This window comes from Anser anser (genome assembly GCF_964211835.1).
Source record: "Anser anser genome assembly, chromosome: 20".
Lineage (NCBI taxonomy): Eukaryota > Metazoa > Chordata > Aves > Anseriformes > Anatidae > Anser > Anser anser.
Genome location: NC_139741.1, coordinates 2,707,050 through 2,728,321, shown reverse-complemented (window position 1 = coordinate 2,728,321; position 21,272 = coordinate 2,707,050). Strand labels below are relative to the sequence as shown.

The 21,272-nt window shown below is 37.9% G+C and overlaps 1 protein-coding gene across 17 annotated transcripts in view; it reads right to left on the bottom strand.

Annotated features, from left to right (window-relative positions):
• BCAS3 (BCAS3 microtubule associated cell migration factor) overlaps positions 1-21,272 on the bottom strand; it is a 357,470-nt gene that overhangs the window by 315,835 nt on the left and 20,363 nt on the right. For all 17 annotated transcript variants that reach the window (XR_014574348.1, XM_083806832.1, XM_083806831.1 and 14 more), the window contains exon 7: positions 14,328-14,400. Coding sequence is in view for 16 of the 17 variants with exons in the window: in XM_083806832.1 (XP_083662958.1) it covers positions 14,328-14,400 (73 nt within the window). In the remaining variant the exon portion in view is untranslated. The remainder of the gene's footprint in view (positions 1-14,327; positions 14,401-21,272) is intronic.

The following is a 21,272-nucleotide window of genomic DNA, read 5'->3' as shown; positions in this document are numbered from 1 at the left end:
CGCGTGCACCACAAATAGCATCATCACCGGGCCATGGACATACAAGACACTCCACAGAAACACAGCAAGAAAAGCCCCTTTTTCAACAGGTTTATTATCTAAAGTCAGATGAAAAAAAGCACTGGAGGAAGAGCACAGGTGGAGGGGAAGCAAAGGAGACCGTGTGGCACTAGGAGCGCAGGGGGATGCTGGAGCGCGAACTGAAGTCCGACTGCATGAGGCAGGACATCCCGACTTCAGCCGGCAATGCAGGACCCTCACACCTGGGAAAAGGAGCTGCCATCCCGCTTTGAAAGGTCCCATCTGAGAACTGCAGATCTCTCTCAAATGCCCCAAGCACAGGATGACCGGCCAAATTTTCAGTTACGTTTAACTGTGTACTTCCAGATGTTGCTATTTCTTTTTAAAAGGTGTCAAAAGCAGCCCTTAGTTATAAGCAATATATACAAACTTCTCCCTTAGATATATTTAAGAATATTCCATCTTGTTGCTAAGTACAAAATGATCACATATGAGAAATTAAAGTTGAATCAGGAAATATCTTTTATCACCAAATGCATATGGAAATTAACATAGCTTTCTGTAACAAAAAAAAAGCATACTACTCTTCTACTAGCGTAATGCACTCTATTTAAAGAGAATATATGAAAATTATCACCAAAGAAATAAGCTTCTAAAATAAAAAGCACATATCAGATTTTGAACTGCTCTCGTTTTAATCTGAAAGTGAAATACAGCTATAGTAGATTTTCACTCGTTCCCTTCAAAAACTGCCCGTGACCGAATAACTAGCCCTGCTTTGTTACTTTTGAACTACACGCTTAGGCTACCAAGAGATAAATGAGGGAAAAGAGTGGGATAAGAAAAAAGCTTCCACATAAAACAAATATCAACATAAAAGCTACTTATGCTTTTTTCAAACAAATGAAGAAAATAAAGTTAAAAACAGATTGATGGCTGTAGGCAGATCTACCACTCTATAAATATGCTTTGCACGTTCATTAAAAAAAACAACAAACTAATATAAAGATTAATTAATTGTTCCTAACATTTTATTTAACACTGAAAGATCAAAACAAGTATAATTATGTTTAAGAGATGTTTCTGTGGACAAAGAGCAGCATTTATCTCAACAGAAAATTGAAGAAAATACATCAAGTGTTTACCGGTGATGCAATACAGCTACCTGAATCGAGTACCTATTACTCTGAACTTCACGTGCAAGCATTTTTAGGGTATCTATTCGTATATTATGTTTTTCTCATACAATGAACAACAACGCAGGTACTTGGATACCTGCCATCCCTTTCCTATATGGACTCATACTTAACCATGAGTGAAGGCAAGCTCTTCGCACTGCACAGTCCGTGCTGGGACACACGCTGAACTGGCGATCAGCTGGACACCGACAGAAAGAATTCTCTGCTGCAGCCCCCACAGCAGTTCTCCTAGTCCCTGAATTCACCATAGCTCTGTTAGCAACAAAGATGCAGCTAAATGCTTCTAATGCAGGATTCCGGAAAAGATTCAGCTATTCAGAGTGCTGACAACTTTGTATTAGGTAAGAAAGAACAAAATGTTAATTTTAATGCAGTAAAAAGCAAAGCTACTGAAAGGCAATGTAGGAAGACATTTCCTCACCGGTTGTGCACACTGCTGATATAGCGAGGTTACTCCTAACATATAATCATATACCATAGTTCATAAGACAAGCAAAACCCATGACCAAATACAGAATGAAAAGTTGTTTCCACTTTTGGGGTGGTTTGGGGGAAGAATCTGCAAATACAAATTTCCTTGACCATCATGGAACAGATGTTTGAACTGATGGAGGTCACGGATTTCTGCAGTTCTGCTTTGACAACCATCACGTCCACTTTTGTTCAACCAAACCAGCAGCCCAGTCTTTGCTTCCTATCTGTATTCCAGGTATCAGAAAAATCGTGTATCAACAAGAAGAGGAAAATTTAAGACTTGGTTTTATCAGCATGTTGGTCGTCGTAACATACTGTAACAGATACTACAAGAGCAGTAACGCTAGTTCAAGGAGAAAAACGAAAGGTAAGTGGAATCCTTCAAAATAGCAAAAATTCTGGCAACCTCTATATTATTCTACAGTTTTGGCAGCAGATGGCTCTTTTCACATTCTGCTTTACCAACAGTACACAACATGCTACTACTATTAAATTTTCTGCCCATAACAACATTTCTCATTCTTGTCCGTTCATTACCTTCCACATTTTTTTTCCTCTATTTCAGAACGCATGAAGCTGCATAAAGCCGTACAACAGCCTACAAGCTACCTCCACGTACCGCAGCACGCTGCATACGCTGCTCCATTCTACGGCATGTGGCATGCCTGTCACTGGAGTGTAAAATACAGCACAAGCTGGCTTCTCAGCTGTGGCACGCTTTCGCAGAGAGACTGGAATATGACACACTTTCCGCTTCACTGACACATACCACATCACAAACTATAGCTGTCCCATCGCATTTTCAGTGAGTTAATACAGGAAGATAAGCAGCATCTCAAGAGATTTGTTTATCTACAAGGCTTACTGGACTATAGCTATCACTGAGGAAAAGTACATCTGGAGCTCCATTTTTCAGAGCAAAATCAATTTTTCTGGTATATTCTGGACCACATTTTGTTCTGCTGTGTAACCAGTCAGACCTTTTACGTGAAATGATGGACCTGCACTGGCTATCCTTGATCATCCTATGAGCATATGCTTAACTACAAAAATTTCTGTAAATCTTGGAGAACATGAGCAAAGATTAACCGCTGTGTAGCACACAACTGCATTTCTGTCATACCTCTATCAAAGATTAACATCTGGCCCCGGCCCAGGCTGCCTGGAGGAGCTGTGGGTGCCCCATCCCCGGCTCCAGGACGGGGCCTTGGGCAGCCTGGGCTGCTGGGAGGTGTCGTGCCCGTGGCAGGGGGTGGGATGAGATGATTTGTAAGGTCCCTTCCAACCCAACCCATGCTCTGGCTCCACGAGTGGTGTCACTAAAACCACAAGCTGAAGGTATTGGGGTTGTGCAACTATTAAGGGGCCTCTCTGCCTCACACTGCACGACTAATTCGACACTTCCCAGATGCTTGAGTCTACTACCTTAATTGTTTATATGAGAGTCTACAGCTCAAATCATAGTTTCTAAGAAGCTTCAACATTTCCAAGAAAGAATTAGAGGGGTTTTGGAGTGCAGGTGATTGAAGTTGAGCGGAGATTAGCTTAGATCTTACAATTGAGGTAACTGAAAAGAGCCGTGAACCACAAAGCTTCTATGAGGTTCTGCTCACACCGGGTACGCCAAGATTTTCACAAGTGTACATTAAGTACATGGTCCTAGGGCTTATTTGATTTATGACTTAACAGAGCAGACCATGGTCTTCAGATGCACAGAACTCACCAAAAGCTCATCTGAACATATGAAGCAGTATTTGAGAGGAATTATTGTGAACAAGGAGCTCCATGAACAGCAAAGCCAATAAAATCTGAGTTTCTGTAAACTGCCCTTAAGGTTGAGATCCTAAGTGAATAGTTTAAAACATAAGATAAAAATAAAAATAAAAAAATTGAAAAAGCATTAGCTTATGTTATAGCCTTTCCCTCAGTGAAGCCACCAATATAACCACCTCCTTTGCTGGACCACTTTTCATAAAATTGGGAGGAAATGTCATAGTTAAATTTAGTTATTTATTAATTATGTTACAGTCACTAAGCAGGGGGCACAGAAATACTGCTTTCTCACCACAGAGACAGCACCCAGTACAGCAGAGGCTGCAACGGAGACAAGGCCCATCAGGTTGTGCAGGTAAAATTGATTAAAACTTTTAGTGTTACTTTCTTAAAGCTTCATCTATAAAATGATAATTATTCATTACATAATTACAGGTAACTATACTATAGAAATATTCTATTAGTAATTTTACTCACAATTAAGTTTTTAAAAGTTTGTGAGCAAACATTCAAAACCTATGTTACAGCTTCTCCTCCAGGTGATACTGTGAATATATTAACATAGTCAGAATTTAAAGAAAAAAAGAATTAAGGCAAATCTTTTTCTGAGAACACCTCTATTGCTTTTTCACAAAGGAGTCTTTTAAATCTTTGAGAAAAAATGCTGTGTCTTGCTTTATAAATCGTTTGTAAATTTAACATTGTAAAGTTAGAACAATATATTCATTCTGCTGAATGAATTACTGATGTTGCATTTCATAAACAAGATCAGAACTTGAAAAACAGTATTTCTACCAGATAGTGTTTTTTAGCAAATTCCAGTCATTGTGTTTTAATGGCCTTTTTCCTCACATCAGAGATTTAAAAGAACCTAACCTGCACACGAACGTTTGAGCTCAAACGCCTTTGACTTTTCTCTGTACACTAAATATTATTGAAGGAAAGAGCAAAAAGAAAGAAACCGAGGGCTCCAGAGAGAGACTGCTGTAAGAGAGAAAATGGCATTTAGTCACGGATGCAAAGTTCAACTACTGTCAAGTTGTAGTGAATTACTCAAGTGGCAGCAATTGGGTAACAATACCGATACAATGGCTGCGATGCAGTTTGTAATTAGCTGGTCAAGCTACAAGCATGAAGTGAAAGCCATCATTTAGGAAAAAACATTTTAACTAGCATCTTTGAATTGATTTCAGAACTTGGTATGCGATAGTGTGCTCAGAAAAAGACACAAACCATCCTGAAATTTCTAACTATTTTGCAATGCGCTTTAAATCCTTCTTGCAGTATATAACAAATAATTCCAAAACATATAAGAAAAGAAAATACAATCCTGAACTGTTCTCTGGGTCTATGTCACATTGATTTATAACAGTTATTTCTAAGACAGACAAAAACACACAGATGCAAACAATTACTCTATTTTTGTAGGCAACAAGTGAGGTGGGTGGTAACTGAGAAATTTTGAAAAATCCTGTCACAATATTCCATTTTTTCTTAAGTAACCCTCATCACACAACAAACGCTCGCCACATCAGAGACTTTCCAGGGCCTGAAGGGCCGCTTTGATTCCAGACCGCTGCAGGCATTAGCGGGGACGTAATTAGGGTAAAAAGTTCAACCACAGTTCCATGTCTAGAGTGCTGCCAGAAATAAATTTCCTCTCATTCACTGGTTTCTACTGTACCCTCCCTGAGAAACATATTGAAAACACATTTATCTTTGTAGAGTTTGTTCCTCTTCTAATTAACTTTATAGCGTTTACAGTATTTAATAATTTAAAGTGGAATTTAAAGTGGCCCTGGAACCAGCAGCTTTGCCTGTAATGGCGCTGTGCATTATCTTTTCCCTGTAGTGCTTCTTTTGACAAGTTACTCAGGGAAGGTATGTGCTCCAGCTGGTTTTATCTGGCTGTGCATTTAGCAAAAGGCTACTTCCTTCCCTCCATCTCCTCCCTGTATCATTACATGCACGGGGGGTTGGAACAGCCGTAAAATGAAACTATGCCTCAGCTCGGAAATCTGTTCTCCCAAACCTCCGTGCTATCCCGGAGATCACTTAGAAAAGGTTTATCTTTTTACAGCTTAATAAATCAAAGCTTTAGAAGGTCAAAACTACCCCTAGTTCTCACCAACTGGTCAAAGTTTGACCCCCAAATACTCGTTTTCTTCCTTCCAGTTTTGATCCAAGATTAACAGTTTATTATAGTTCAAAGGTTATTTCTTCCTATAGTTCATCCAGACAAACATTTGGTCTATCAGAAGAACACCAGATCTTCCTGACCCTCAGGACTCACAAACAGCAACGTTACCGTATGCTGCTAAAGCTGCATCCCCGAGCTTCTCAGTTTGTGAGAAAACTTGCACAATTACCGGTAAACACTACTTAAACATTACAAAAATAGTTGAAGTACGCTAACGTAATTATAGAAACAAGTTACAAGAAAAAATTCTGGGATCCAAAGAGCTCTTTTTAAAGTAAAGCACACTGCTATCTTTATCACGTAACACAGCAAGCAAATCCAACGCCAGAAGAGGGAAGAGCTTGCATCTCTCAGGATCTTAAAAGCTACCACACAACATGTTACGACTAAACTCACTTTTTCCTTCAATAAACAGAGATTACAGTGTTTTCCATGTTAAAATGGAAAGACATTTTTGCAAGACAGTTGACAGGGCAGCACATTTTGCAGTTAATGATGCTTACAGTTTCTCATCGGTACGAGAGCCTTTGGGACTCGCTCCTTCAAAGAGATAACAAAAACGAGAGGGCTTTACCCAACTTAAAAGGTTTTGCTATTCTTTTTAGAACAAAATCCCTACAATCCCTATCATCTTTTTATCGCCAGGAAAAACAAACGCAAGTTTTTTTGGAGTAAGCTTAAGACGTGCTGGTTGGCTGAGCTGTTACTGTACTTGCCAAGCTACAGCATTTGCATTTCTGTTCAATAAAAAGGGAAACAACGCTGAAAAATTAGGAAGTTGTCACAAAACAAAATCCATGTTGTCTAGGCTGTTCGAACCAAGCTGAGACTTTATGAAGCAATGAAAACGTCTATTTTCTAGTATTTTTGCTTTACTTTGAAGGGAGATAATATTACAAGGCACCATAAGAGCCAAATATTCCTCTGAACCCTGAAAATAAAAGTAAATATATTTTATTCTCTAGAAATTTAAACCTATACACCCTCGACAGTGTTAAAAAAAAAGAATGGATTTTGCAAAGTCTTCAATAAAAGACCAAAAATTTTTAAGAAACTTCATGAATCTATCTCATGGTGTCCAATACAACAACTGACAGTCATAAACCATCTGTACAGTCCAACTGTTGGCAATTTGGGAAAAACGTGCTGTATTTTATCCTCTTGATTATGAGCGGATACACCCGTCACACATCCAATCGCATGATTCAGTCTCTGGCATAAGCTGGAAATCCTAGAGCATACCCACTGCATTTGCAATGGCCTTCCAGTAGAAATATTCCAGGGAGAGTTACTCCAAGGAGTGTGAGAACTGGGACCAAGAATTTCATTTACTATAGCTAATTTTTTTTTTTTTTAACCCTCCCCGAGAAAGCTTCGCTCTTTGTCCCTGACAAATTATTTCACAGCCAGCTAATTTTAAACATTAAAAGGCACGGACACTTAGAATTAGACACCGGATTTCAGCATTAGCTAGTCAGTGTGCCAGGCAAGGAACAGGGTCTTGATTTTACAATATTATTATGAGAAAACATTAAGGCTTTACTTGCATCGTTTCTCACCTTATTTGTGTAAAGTTGCTTTCTACCTAAATCTTAACACTCCTACAGAAAGGTTCCTGAGTTAATTTTGTGTTAAGGTTAGGAGGTTTTAATCTACAGTAGCCACGTTAATAAAGCATGCTTCCTGAAAATCTGCTGTCAATTGATTTGCCTTGTAAACTGATCAGCAGGGGAAAAAAGTTGGACATTTTGTTTGCTCAAACCTACTCCTCCTTCTTTAACTTGCCCTTATTTCCTTCCTCCTCCCATGATTAAAAGAAGACTACCTCTTACTTCTCCTGCCCTTAAATGACCTCCATCCAATTCTTAACGTCGTTCAAAACCTTCTATCACTTGAAGTCATTCAATTAATATGTCTTTCTAAAAATGTATGCTAAGAACCTAACACATGTTATGGGCTGGCAGCATAGGCCACTGGTTGAGATTTTGGCACAAATTCTTCATCTTTTATGCATCTACCTTTGGCTGTTTGGACAAAGAACAAGTGCACCAAACTATCAAGTATTTTGGTGAAGTATTTTGCAGACTGTGTTCATCCCCACCTTCACGCTGCAAGTGACTATATTCTCAGTCGCACCTTGCAATTTTGCACACAATCATTTGCAAAGTAGGTGACCGAAATAATCCATATTAAAGAAAAACAAAGTAAAATCAGAGCATTATTTTAAACTAGGATTGCTTCCGTCATCTCCTTACTGCTGGGTTCTACAAGCAGCTGAAGTGACACAGCCCAGGGCTGCAGAAAGCAGCAGCACAGAAGCAGCAGTACAAGTGGACAAGATGAGCAGGAATTTTGTCTTTGCTGAATCACAGAAATGTAGTCTAAAGCCTACGTTGCTGTAAGCCCATAGCTGCACTGACACATTCCTTTAGCTATACTGGTTTGCATTTTATTACAAGAATTTTGTCCCCTATGCGTTAAAAATGACTTAGCTAATAGAGAAATCAAAAAGAAAAACAACAGAAAAAATAGAGTAGAAACAAGATTTGGTAGCTCACAATTAAGCAGGATGGGGGCAAACATGAGTCATCAGAATACTTTGTGTCGGAGGAAAAGTACTTTGAAATACTTTAAATTCTTGTATCTATTTACAATACTGTATATTCTGGAGAGGTGGTTTCACATGTAAGAGACTGCAACTTCTCACCCCTGTCCTCTGCCCTCTGTCCCCTTCTCCCTTTCGGCACCTCCACACACATTTTTATCCTCCTGACATGGCCATCTCTGCTTTGTTAGCTTTCTTGTTACTTACAGAGCCTACTCAAGGGCAGATTTGCATTACTGATTCTGAATCCCTCAAAACTGTGATGTTTTTCTTAATAATCTAAACTAAAACAAAATTACACTGTTCAATTTCCTCTTAAACATCTACATTAGCCACATTTGAAGCATTAACTTTAATATAAAATATCTGCACACTTACATCTGAGGGGAGAAAAAAGCACATATTTTGGACCCGTCTGGTATATCCAGAGGTGTTCTACAGATCCAGTATGCTCCAAACCACAGTGTCAACAACCCACACCAAGCAAGCAGGAATATATTTCTATTTAACACAGTTGGTTTTAACTAGTTGTCTTTAAAATGATAGCTCCCAACAACTTACACTGACTGGTTCTGCATTGCAGTTCTGTGGCCACCATTAGAACTTAGCTCTTTTTTCTTTTCTTTTTTTATTTTTTTGGGGGGGGATATCTGTTTAGAGATTATTCACTGATGTTTTACTACCTACAGAATTCATTAATATGAACCAAAAGCCATTAGTGTGTGTGTGCACGCATGTGTGTGAAGATTTGTTTATCCTATCAGCCAGAACAAAATAAGCATGCCTGGACAAAATTCCACAAAGACAAAATTTATGCAGATGTTCTTTCCTTTTTGGTTTTCCTTTAATTTGCAAATCTTGTAATCTAAGACCAAAGTTGACTGAACCAACATCTAAACCAGCATATAGCATCAGCCAAAAAACACAATCTGTTTCCCATTTATGTGTCAAGACTGCATCCTTTTTGGGGGTTGAGAAAACTGTTATTTTGAAAAGATTATATAGCGAAACCATGCTAGATGTTTCAGTCGTTTTACTAGATGGAAAATTTGACTTTTAAAATACAAAAAATGCATATATTGAAAGTTAGTCAGAAGCTCAGATACAAGGCCAAAGTTTAGAAAACACCAAATTCCTCTCCCCTGGTAAAATACTTGTTGTGGGAAATACAAAGAGCGAGATTAGTGGCACATCTACAGAACTTTTACAAAAAGCAGGTGCCAGAAATTAATTTCACAGTAGCAGTTATTCTTCACTGCATACATCATCACAATATAGCTTTACCACTTCATTTCAAAGAAATTTATTATAGAAAAGATGCATTTTGTCTACGGGGCACGAGACTTTCTTATTTGACATCCTTCTATGTTCACAGCTCTCAAGTTAGCTGAATAGAGCCTAAACCTTGATCCTTGTAGTTAAAGGTCATTTTTTCATTTTTGATTACTTTAGAGGGAACTCAAACTTATTGTTTCCTATTTGCCAAATACTGTAAGTTTGGTATATTTGGCAATCTTAAATTTACCTTATTCTCTACATGCTGGAATTACACTGAGATTTTTCATCTTAGAGGCTTCTTAGAGTAATCAAATTTAAAGAATATACGAGCTTTGGTTGGCCACCAGATTATTTCTTACTGCTTTTTTAATGAATCTCATTTTTCTCTATGCCTGTTACACAAAGTTCTGTGATACAGTAAGACACTTCCACATCAGCATAAAGTCAAGCAAGGAACTAGAACAGAATGCAGAGAATTCACACTGTATACCCATCACTTCAAAGAAGCATCACTATCAGATCCTGAAAGCATGAATATTTCTTTCTAAAGCCCTGGCATAAGACTAGGAAGTTCAGATTTACACTGAATTAAGCAACTGTTTAAATCGTTTGAAATAAACAAAAAATACATCGTGAATTCTCCAAATGGCAAGTCTTGGTGATTTTAGTTTAGTGGAAAGGTTTAATAAACAGAATAAAAATGTTAATGCAGGTTCCCAACCATGACAATCACAAAGAAATTAAGATACAAAATTAAAAAATATTAAACTGAAGGTTTAGACCGGATTTTCAAAAGAATGTCAAGTTTTATCAGCAGAGATCATATCAATGACTACTACATTAGGTCACACTACAGAAGAGATGCAATCCACATGTGAAGTTATCCAGAAGCTTATTTTTAAGTTAATATATTGTTAAATATTTGGGAGATATACTAAAATTTTAAAAAGCTTTTTTTTTTATTATTTTTTTTTACAGTAGTCAAAAGTCTGTAATTCATGAACATATGAGAGGATCTCAGGGGAACACTAGTTTATTTCTAAGTTACCAAAGAAATCTTTCACTCTGTAAATGACACTGAAAAAATGTCAAGACTGACAAGTTCAAACGCTGATTTTAGACAAACATTGTGTTGTATAATATTTTTATACTCGTCTCTATTTCATAATGAGGGAAAGAAGCCCTAGTATTGTATCACAGATAAAACTATTCGTTAAGTTTCCTTCCATTAAAGTACAGTGTACATCAGAGAAAGTACCAAAGTTATTTAACATTGGTGATGTTTTTTGAAGCTATTAATTCCTTACAACTTGAAAACTCTTGGTATTTCAGACTGATGAGCGTTCTACATTAAAAAAACATTTTTTTATCGTGTTTTCCTCATTATAGCATATCTGCTTTACAGCTAAAGGAAAAGAGAAGAATTTCCTGACAGTGACCACTAATGCAGACTAGTGGTCAGAACCAGGAAATCCCAGCTCCTAACTTGAAGGTGTCAGTATCTCATTGATATAGTCCTAAAAGATAAAATACTATTAAAAACCATTATGAAAAGATAGTGCAGTAGATCTAGATATAAACTGTATTCTATTAGATTTATAGTACTTTAATGGTTTGGCATCTTTAACACTTAGAACTCCCACACATTAATAGATACTGAATTTAAGTTTCTCGAAAGATTTTTATGCATTTGAATATATGTACATGATTCCCTAAAACCACAAAAGATATCAATACATTTAAGAAACAATCACTCCTCTAACATGCAGGACTGTGTACATAAAATATAAATAGTTCTTTAAAACATGTTTTTTTCAGGTCAAGGACAGCATGTGACAATTCACAGCAATTCCTAAACTGTACTGAATAGCTAATAACAGTTGTTTTTTTAATCAAAAATTGGGTGTATAATGCACTTATTCTTCACGTTCCATCCAAAAAATTTAACAATTTCAAAGACCTTTTTAGAAGAGCTACAGAAAATGGATTTTGTGTAAATGACTGACACAGAAAAGAATTTAGATACAGCAGGGTCCAAAAACATCCTTCAAAACTAAGTCATGGTGCCAGTCACCAACTTTTCCAAAATGTTAACCATATTAGCCGTATTTACTGATAACAGAGAAGCACAATAAAATTCTTTGGCAATGTCAAAATTGTCAGGATGTTCTGAGAAAAGAGTAACAACAGCAGCAAGATTTGAACAGAGCATCCTGAAAAGATGTCAGAAATTTTGAAGAACTGTAAATGAAAGCCCAAATTATGATGATCAAGGCTGAAATCACAACCCCTTTTTTCCCAGAATCATTCCCCTTGAGTAATGACAGGATCCCACATAAAATCCAAATGGAAGAAGGCCAGAGGACTGTTGAAAGTCCACAGAGAAGCACAGACTTCCAATGCAGAAGCGTTCCCGAATGGCATGACACATCAGCATTAGGGACTGTGCTGACTGAATTGTTTTCCTTTTCAGACTACATCTTGCAAAGATAGGGACGTTGACCCATTGTCATAACCACGTCCAATCTCATTCAGTTTATATTAAAGACAACGTGGTTTAATGTATCAGCATAACAGATGGAGTGCTGGAAGACCTGGATTTCACTTCTGGATCTGCTTTGGACTAGATGCCTTTGAGAAAATCATTCAGTCTTCTAGACACTCAGTTTACCTTTCTGTTAAATGAGAAATATTTTACTATCAGTGCTACATCATTTTACTGATTATTTTACCACTGCCATTTCAGTAGACAGAGCGGGCCTCCTATTCCCTATACTTCACAGTTTCATTAGTGTGCTGACAGCTGCTGTATTTCATGCCATAGCCAGCATAATCGCCAAAGCAGGAGAAGAGATGACTGTAGTGAAAATATCAAGTGCTTTGGAATAAATGCTCTAGAATAAATGTAGTACTTTCTTCAGATATATGATTAAACAAGGAGTTTTATATCTGTCCACAACCAGTAAGCTATACAGGGCATGTTCAGAACAAAACTTCAAGTTAAAAAAAGAACTAAAACTGCGACTCAGATTCAGACGCTGCTCATGACGCAGCTGTTTTAATGTCCTATGCAAACTCTTCTGTATGCATAATAATCATTAAGAAATGTAATCACATGAGCTATGAATTTAACAGAATAAAGCGACATTTGAGCAAATTTAAAAGAAATAATATATATTCCAAAACCACGGTCCTTAAGCCAGGGTTTTACTCCAGTTGAGGACAAACTATCAACGAGTTCTTAACCTGAAAGGTACTGACAAAACAGGTCATTTGCAACGACTCTTTCAAAAATAACTTGCCATGATCAGTAAACGTTGAGAAGTGTTTCAGAATTTTCTAAAGATTTATCACCATGAACAAATTACCATTAACTGGGTAAAGGTGAGCCTGTAGCACAGTCTTTTTTTAATAGCATTCTAGTCTTCTGGTCAGAGCTGAAAGACTGATTTAAAATTCTTCCTTCAATTTGCAGATATTTAACTACTGATAAATATTAACACAAGCTTATCCATTCATTTTGGAAACATAAGCTTTTTTTTTTTTTGGTAAAAACGCAGAAACTACCAACCATCTTTGAAGTATTTCCCATTAACTAAGGAACACAATAACACAGTGAAAATAATGTACCTTACAGCCTGTTCATTTCTCAGCTATCTCACTTCTAAAACAAGGGTATGAAGGATTTTTTTTCCATCCAACATACCCCTTACATATATAAATTCACTGTTTGGATTAAGACAGAAAATCCTCCAAGAGCAATATTTGCATCAGTGGTAACAAGCATTCCTATTTAGAAAAAGTTATTCACAAGATTACAAACCCTTAAGGGGGATTAAAAAAAAAAAAGAAAAAAAAAAGAAGAAGAAGAAATGGCACTTTGAGCAGTATTACAAGTTGTAAACACATCAACTAAAGGAAATTTCAGCTCTCTACCCCACACAGTTTTTGTTTAAAACATTTAAGAGCAGTAACATTAACGGTGATAATACACAGACAGAAATGTCCTTAGGAAATTTACAGAGGATTGGTTGTCTTCCTTCATATCCAGAGCGATTAAATTCTTAACCAAAAAAGGTGTGGCACATAATTAGTCTTACTCCTGTAAGAAGATTTACTTTAACTGTTTAGCCTTTAAATGTGTGTAGAGGATTAGCCTTGAAAAGCAAGCATTCTCCACAAGGTATAGGTATAAATTCTTAGCTCTGTCAGAATAAATGTATCTAACACAGTCATAAAAAGTTTTAAGACCTTCTTTTATAAGAGGAGTGATACAATACTATCCAGAGAGCATGAAACAAGACGACTAAAATAACTTCATAACTGAAAGAAGTAGATTTAAAATGTATTTTGGTAATAAACAGTGAGTGACTGTAACAATGAGCTTGCTTGGTACTTGGAATTCATTTGGAATATGACTGCTGCCTGAAAGCATCTTTTAATTACTTTTCAAGACAGAGGTTGCTTCAGACACTTCTGAGCAGTAATTCTTCAGGATTAATATCAGAAAAGGCTAATCACAAAATTGTGACTACACTGAGAACGAAATAAAATAGCTCATCATCTATTTTGTAGCAATGATCTTCACTTTTTACTCTTCGCATAAAGCTGAAGTTATGTCAATGTGTGCTGACATTAAAAAAAAGGTTTAAAAGCACCTCATGGTGTTATCCCATGAGCAAAACCAGGACAGAGTTTAAAGTAATTTTCTACGGTTACACTTTTAGATGACATTACAATCTATATAGACAATTTTATTAATGAAAAATATTCATACCCTGAAGATCCGATGCTTTTGCACACACCAAGAAGAGGCCTCTTCTCAGAGAAATTATCACATTTCTGAGTACCTAATAAGAGATAAAGCAAAAAAAAAAAAGAAAAAGCAAATCACTATATACCGTTTGCATTACCTTTCAAAGTGCTCACACACTGGAGGGGCAATATACTGGAAGAACATTTAATATATAATGCAAAACTCAACAGCCTGTGCAAGATTAGTGATAGAAATACCAACAACAGGCAGTCATGAACAGTGGAACAACTGCTCTTGAAGAAGACAGCAATGAGTAACAAAACAAGTAGCAAAATCTGGCTGGGATTTTGAGTTCTTTTCTATTCATTTCAGCTGGGGTTAAGAATTCTGCAGCTGTAAGAAATGACAAGTAGCACTTGCTAACTTTCCATTGTTTTACCCAAGTTGTCTGAAATAAGGCTGTCACCAACTCTGCGTGGGTTTCACACATTGGTTTCCAATTTACTCTGCTGAGGTGTAAGCGGAGTCTAAGAGCGTTAACCAAAAGAGTGCAGCGTAACAGCAGCCACCCTCTTCAGCATGCGACAAGCTGGGCTCCAAGTGCTTGCCCAAAGCAGGACCAAGCGTTACCCCCACGCTACGTGCCCAAGAAAACACAGGATTAAATTCAAAACAGCCTTCCTAAACTCTGTCACCAGCTTCCAGCGAGACTCCGGCTGTGCCCGCTGCTCACTGCAGACAGAGCAGGTCTCTTACAACATTCCCGACATACTTGTTAGATCCCCTTCGCTGGGTACCAAGAGCACAGCGCCCGGCACACGCCCAGACACCTCTGCCTGCCCTGGATGCAGAGGTGCTGCCCAGCTGGCAGCAGAGGCAGGCAGTTGTCACCGCGTGTTCATCGTCCTACGCTGCCCTTACACCCGGGCTCCAGAGCCACCGAGCTGTTCGATCCACCACGCTGCTTAAAAGGGGGTTTTAAAAGTTTTGAGAACTTTGCCTTACTGCTATGTGAACAGAAATAAAAATGGAATTGAATCAACACTATCTTTGTTTTTGAACAATGTTTTAGTAAATTTCAGGGTACATTTCTACCCAACCCAAAGAACACAAAAACCACCACCACCACTGCTGAACTTCCTCCAATTTCTTTCAACCTTTGCCTTTTACATTATCTATCTATATCTATGCCTGTGGTGAAAAATGAACCGTTTTTGTCTCCATTATACATCAAAACTTTTGATCTATGAAGAATATTAGTGATATACTCTGTTCATAATTAATTCCCAAACACTGGCGTAGTTGCACTAAATCAATTATCCAGAAAGGCACAACAATTAACAATATACATTTTCACGTAACAGTCTCTGTTAATTATTAATAACCCAGGTACATGCAATTAATTTGTAACAAAATCTGTACAGTACTCTCATCTACACAAGGATAATTCTTCCCTCCTCCACATTTGGGTATTTGTGAAGTTAAATGGGTCCCGTCAATAATTTCCCCATCAACAATAGTTTTACAAGTAACCTAGAAGAGCCAAATGTATTTTCCTTTTATTCCTATTATTTCAAGGTCTTTTATGAGTCATACCTGTACTGTATGTACTGACCTGTAAATTGATAAATGAAACATACGCTCTTCTTAAGGGTCTGGCAACCCATTTGTTTGCTTCAGTACAAGTAACAGAGGAACTCCATTTGTTTGTGTTCACTTAGCCAGCCTCTCGGCACTACGGGGAAATGCTGACTACCAGGGCTTGGACACTGATTTAAGTGGAGCCAGGATTTACCTGAAGTATTTAACTATACCTTTTTTTTTTTTAAATCAGGATGTATTAGACACATAAATTCAAATGTTTATTTGTTAAGGTTAACAAGGAAGAGGGATTGAGGAGAAGAAAAGTTGGTGGAGAGTAGAGGAAAACGACAGCACAGAAATAGGAACAGTAGTTTTTAATACCTACAATACAGATTTGCAAAATTTGTACACCAGGTGCTTGAGTGCTGATTTCAGTCTGTAATGATTGAAGGTCTCCTTTGTCAAAAAACTCATCTCATTCTTCAAATCTATACTTTCAGAATGTAAATATTAATACTCTAGAAATGGATCATTATTTTGAGGACTCTGCGGGGCATTAAATCAGGTTAATAGCAGGCCTGTTCGTGAGATTGCAAAAAGCGACGTGTGCTGTTCTCTGCAGTGCTTAATGGAGTCAGCAAACCCTGCCTAGTTCCGGGGTGGAATTTAATCTTCCAAGTTATGGTGGATTAATTTTTATTTGTAAAATTGTGTTTATTTGCATGTGCGATATACTGACGTGGCACACACCTGCTCCACACAGTGTTTAACCAAATGCAGCAGGATGATTGAAATGAAAAACAGCTAGCTAAATCCCTCAAATACAAAAAGTATTGAAATCCTGTTGCGAAGTCTTTTTCTTAAACTCCTTTTATTCTAAATCCTTTTAATTCTGTCATATAACACTACAGCATTTACAAAAAGCTGGAAATCCTGACAAATCACACAATTAAAGTAATGAAAACTGTGCTTCCTGCCAAATAAGCCCCGCCGCATCTACAGCTCCATTTAGCTAAATCACATATATGTGCCTTTTTATTAAATCCAACTTGTTAGTATATTTAAAACTATAAAAAAAAATGGCTAAATGAAATTCCATAAAAATCAACATTTACAACTTTACGAAGTCAAAAGTTTATCCACACAAGCTCGGAGCAGCTTATGTGCTGTACTCCTGATGAGACTGTGAACAGACAGCCCTCGGACCTCCTAAGGCCTCTCGGCAATGCCAGTAACAAAAACAGTAACAACAGAACACCTGGGGGGAAAAAAAGAAACCCCCTTGATTTTCACACGAACTCAAAAGCTATGCAAAGTACCCTTGTTTCCCTTGAGCAAGAAATTCACTATCTAAGTATCAAACTGTGACCTATTTAGCAGCAGCATCCATGCATGCAGAGCATATTTCTGGTATGTGATTCCAGAGATCCCGTCAATTCAATAATGCAGTGCATCTCCTGCTCGACTTAACCCTTTTACTTCTGTTACTTGAAAATTGTGTTGCGTTCACAGTCCTGCCACGTCAGAGCAGGAGACAACCAGGATCTGGACGTGCCCTGAGCCACGTGGCTGGCACTGCTTACATAAGGTTTTCACTCCCTGTTTGCTTCTTCCATTCGTGGGAAAAAAAGGGAAAAAACTTTAACATTTCTTAATCTCTACCACCATTTTGTGACTGCTTTGTTGTGCATTTGTTATTGAAAGCAAAAAAAAACATACGTGCTACTTGAAACTGAAGTGAAGAGGTTTGAGCGAGTCCTAAAAGTGGCGTGTGTATTCCTTCCTCGGCTTCAGGGTAGCATCTATAAATGCTCTATCTCCTGCACAGATAAGCACTAATTCCAGTACTCAGTATCATGCCTGATCAATGGGGCTGTGACTCCTGTTCTTCATGCAGACCTTCCTCTGCTCCTTTAGGATTCCTGGTCCAGACCACAGCTTTTCGTCACTGTATCTCCCTCTACTTCCAGCACCCCCAGACACGTTACCTATCAAAGTCCCTCTCCAACACCTGCAGCACCATACCTGTTTCCTGCATCCCCCAGAAATTAGCACCCCCACCAACTCCAGCTGAATTTTGGTATCTACTGCCTCCTCAGCCCATTCCACCACCCCCTTTTCAGAGCTAACCAGATAGCAGAGTTGCTAGAAGCAACTGCAACAAGCAGAGCAGCTGCTTGGAGAACATTATCTTGGCACATCTTGGCTGCATGCAATGAGCACAGTATTTAGAGCCATTAGAATCGATGTGCAAACGATGTCTGTCCGAAAGGGCAGTCAAGCCCTAAGACGACTGCCGAGAACATGCAAGTTGCCTAAAAAGAAGCTCGGGAAAACAAGAACAAGCCCTAGGCAGAGACAGCAGCGACATGGAGTGGCACTTGCTGGAGGAAGTGTCTGTGCATTTGTTTCTGGCTTTGACTTTAACGGACAGTTCTGGAGAACTGGACCAAACTGCTGCCAGCACACCCACAGGGAAACTCTGAACGATGGCTCCAAATTCAGTGCAAACATTAAAAAATTTCTGGTGAAAGAGGCAGAGCTATACGCATTTACAGAAATTTGCTTTGTCTTCTGCAAAACACCATAGTTTTATCCTTGGACAACTAAATAAAGAAAAAGATGACCTCAAAACATTTGCTAGAGATCAATGTTTCTAGAGCCACACATTAACTGAAGACAGATGGAAGTATTTTATTTTGATCGACTCTTGTTTGAAAAAATTAAAAGACACAGCAGTCTAACATGGTGAAAGGTGAAGGTCTTCTGGTCTAGAACATTGATGTGATGTGGCCAGAGCTGAAATGGGAGCATGCAGGTCAGTCCACAGAGCTTCAAATAAATTAGTATTTTAACATGTCATGTTCCAAAATTCTTCCCAATGATATCTATAAAAAGGGTTACTTCCTGCGCTTCAGAATTCTGCTCTGTAATTTCTATAATCCACCAAGATTAGCTCATTACACCGGAACAACGCACCTAGCAGTTAAAAACAGCCAAATGTGAACGCACACCTGCATGACCAACTTACACCAACCCAAATCTACCTCCAAACTGCTACTGCTTGTTCAACTCGTAGGGCTAGCTCCTCTGCTGTACGTACCGTGCAATTATCTTGGCCTTCTGGGACTTAAAACCACTAAGCCACCCAAGTGGTTGAATATATACAAAACTCACATCTGCCTTCCCTTAGAAAGCAACCTAAATATTATAGCTCTTTTAAGTATACCTGCCTGTAAAGTTGAGTCAGCTTTTGAGGTTCAAATTTTATTTTACCAAAATCAAAGATGTGAGCAGGAGAGCGCAGAGATAAATCTTCTGTAGAACTTTTTTTTTTTTAACCTTAGACTTTGAAATGCAAAACTAGTCTGTCCCCCAATAAATTTTAGCTTTTCAAGTTAATTCTAGTCTTCAACCCTTTGTCCATAAGCTTCCTGTGGTTCACAGTTGTTTCAAATAATTTAATACCTCTGATTTCTTTTTTCTTTCCTTTCTTAGTTGCATTTGTTTTCCTTATCAGTCAATGTGACTAAACAGTCAAATTCATTGCAAGATGTACGACTATTATATCATCTTTTCTGCAAGTGGTATAATCTAGAAAATGGCAATAAATTAATTCAGTTCACTGGAGAAATTTATTTTCATAATGCTGAGCTATGGAAATAGGTTTTTACAGACAATGACTGATCTGAACTTCAACACACCAACCTGTCATCATGTACCCTTGAACCATGAATTACCACACATAATGCTATTCCAGAATTAGGCTTTGGACTTCCCTCAGTAGGAAGCACTAGTTTCTTGATTGACTTTTAAGCTATAAAAGCCTACCTTAATAAATGAAATAGCACAAGGCAGAAAGCAGGTATTTGGCCAGGATTTTTTTAAGTGACCTGGGATAAATAATGAAAAATGGGAGACCGCAGCACTAACTCATTTCAGAAAGCAGTAATATTCTGATTTTGTAGGGGAAAAAAAGAAAGGTAAACCTATCTGAAGTATATTTATTATTTCCTTAGCAGTGATTTCAGAAGCGTACACACAATGGATCTCAAAGAGAAAACAGCATTTTAAAAAAACTACTAAACAGGCTCTGAATCTGTTTTGTAGTGACTTCATAGGTCAAACAACATACAACTACTACAGAAAACCAAAATAGGTAATATTCCTATAAATATCACAGAAGTGCAAATGAAAAGACAAACCTAGGGATATGCAAGTCAGAATACTTAGTAATATGCAAACACTTCAATTGTACGAATACTATCCATGTAATCAGTTACCCCAGAAAAACGAGTAAGCCATTATCTAGAGGAAGTGAAAAAATCTGAAAACCTGCTGAACAAAGAATATGAATACCCAGCTTAGCGTGGCTAAATACAGCTGTTACGTGTTGGGTGAGAGGAAGCCCAATACAAAGAAACTTGAGCAGGACTGAGGACATTACTAATTTGAACCATGTAAAATGGAGTAGTAGGGAGTTAAAACAGCCTGATTATTGCCTCTCCCCGCTTCCACTCTCATTAACTACATTGATGTTACCAACTGTAGTCTCCTCTTCACAGAGCACGGTAGCTAAATTTAACTGGCAGAGTTCCAGCTCTGTTTTGTTTTATATCTAACAATATTTTCTCCCTTCTAATAATCACGAAGTCCCATCAATTTCTCTTCAAACATTTATTTTTTCTTTTGTATGCCTGATGCATCTAAACAGACAGAAATTTGGAGACCAGCAAACGAGGCACCTGTGCACACATAAGTATTAAATTAATCACAGCATACAGATTTTAAAGGGAAGAGCTAGGCAAGTTAAAGAGCCCTGCCAACCAGATGGCTCAGCTGATAATGCAGTTTGTGGCATGCAAGGTGCCAGGGTCTAGTCTTTTTAAGACTGACAGCATCCAGAGCGAGATGTTCCCATATTCTGAATATTAGCTAGGCAACTTCATCTCCTCTCTTAAGCTGGGAATTTGGTTACCCTGTAAAACTTGAACCATTTATATTTCAAGCTGTAGAGAATAATCAAAGCCATACCTACTGCTGAAGCCAGCGAAGTTTTAATTGGGATACAAAGACATGAGCTTGTTTCCTACTTATTTCAGGAATCATTTAAAGAAAAAAATATCTGATTTTTGAAGATGACGATGGGATGGTTACCTTTCACTTAGAAGTCTGTTTCTTCAGACCGGGGAAACGAGGGTTGTGTTACCACCTGCTATGCATTCTGGCTTATTGGCTGAAATGGGAAAGGCATTCCAGGCTACGTACAAACATAAAGCCAAATGCATCCTATTTGTACACATGCACACACGTACAGATATTGTTTTGATGACACAAGATCACATTACAATTCCAGTCCTACTAAGAACATACAGTTGAGGA